Raw genomic sequence first — 1,002 nt, 5'->3', positions numbered from 1 at the left:
AGCTCGGCCCACACCTCCGCGCCGCCCGCCACCTCCACACGGCACAGGGGCACCTTCGCTGAGCCCATCACTTCGTTGCGAGAAAATCTGAAAGAGGAAAAAAGTTTTTGTCAATGTATCGTCTTTTGTGGTAGACACATCGTTACGATTGAATTTATCATATTTAATACTACTCGCAAATTCGTCCGCGTGAAATTAAAAAAATAATATAAAACACAGCTTATGTTACTACCTTATAACGAAGCTTTTTAATTGTGAAAGAATTTTTAAAATCAGCCCAGTAGTTGTTGAGTTATTTCAATACATTACAATACAATAAGATAAAGAGGAAATATTAGTATTTTTGTACGTATTGAAATAGCTCAAAAATTACTGGGTCGACTTCAAAAATTATTTCACCATTAAAAAGCTACGCTACCAGTGAGTAATATTAAGTATAAATATAGAGATTATTGTCTGATTTTCCGTATATTACATACAGGAGCTTTGACAACAGTTTGTAATTAAAATAAAATTGCATTCTCATAGAATACCTGTCATAATCAAACACTTGAAGCAGGAGAGTTTTGTCACCCAGTTCGTCATGTGATACCGGGAACTTGAAGTGCTGGTCGAAGAAGGGGTTGGCCTCATTCCTGTGGACAGGTGTCTGGCGCACGCGCGTGTCCACCTCGGGCAGTAGGCTGACGCGCACGTAGGGGTCGTTGAAACCTCCTGCTTCGTAACCCGCGAGGTCGTGCGCTGAAAGATTTTTTTGACTTAATTACCTGCTGTCTAATGTCTAGTCAGTTTTTCATGCTTGTTCTATGATATATTTTTTACTGAGTGCAGTAGTCAAATTACCTTCAATGAGATGAACCTCTAAATCAGATCTGTCAAAGTCGTATTTTAATCGTAGATGTATTCTGCCGAGCGAGGGCCCTGCGCCTTCCAGTTCTATGACGAGAGGAGCCTCCCGCTTGGTATAGAGGTCGGGTTGCAGGGCTCCCAGGGCACTGATGG

The 1,002-nt window shown here is 41.5% G+C and overlaps 1 protein-coding gene across 1 annotated transcript in view; it reads right to left on the bottom strand.

Annotated features, from left to right (window-relative positions):
* LOC106103324 (synaptotagmin-3) overlaps nucleotides 1-1,002 on the bottom strand; it is a 21,375-nt gene that overhangs the window by 1,599 nt on the left and 18,774 nt on the right. Inside the window, exons 5-7 of the mRNA XM_013283061.1 lie at nucleotides 844-995; nucleotides 534-741; nucleotides 4-87 (exon numbers count right to left, since the gene is read on the bottom strand). Coding sequence (XP_013138515.1) covers nucleotides 4-87; nucleotides 534-741; nucleotides 844-995 — 444 coding nt within the window. The remainder of the gene's footprint in view (nucleotides 1-3; nucleotides 88-533; nucleotides 742-843; nucleotides 996-1,002) is intronic.

This window comes from Papilio polytes, unplaced genomic scaffold (genome assembly GCF_000836215.1).
Source record: "Papilio polytes unplaced genomic scaffold, Ppol_1.0 DF823823.1, whole genome shotgun sequence".
Lineage (NCBI taxonomy): Eukaryota > Metazoa > Arthropoda > Insecta > Lepidoptera > Papilionidae > Papilio > Papilio polytes.
This window is presented reverse-complemented; position numbering and strand designations above follow the sequence as displayed.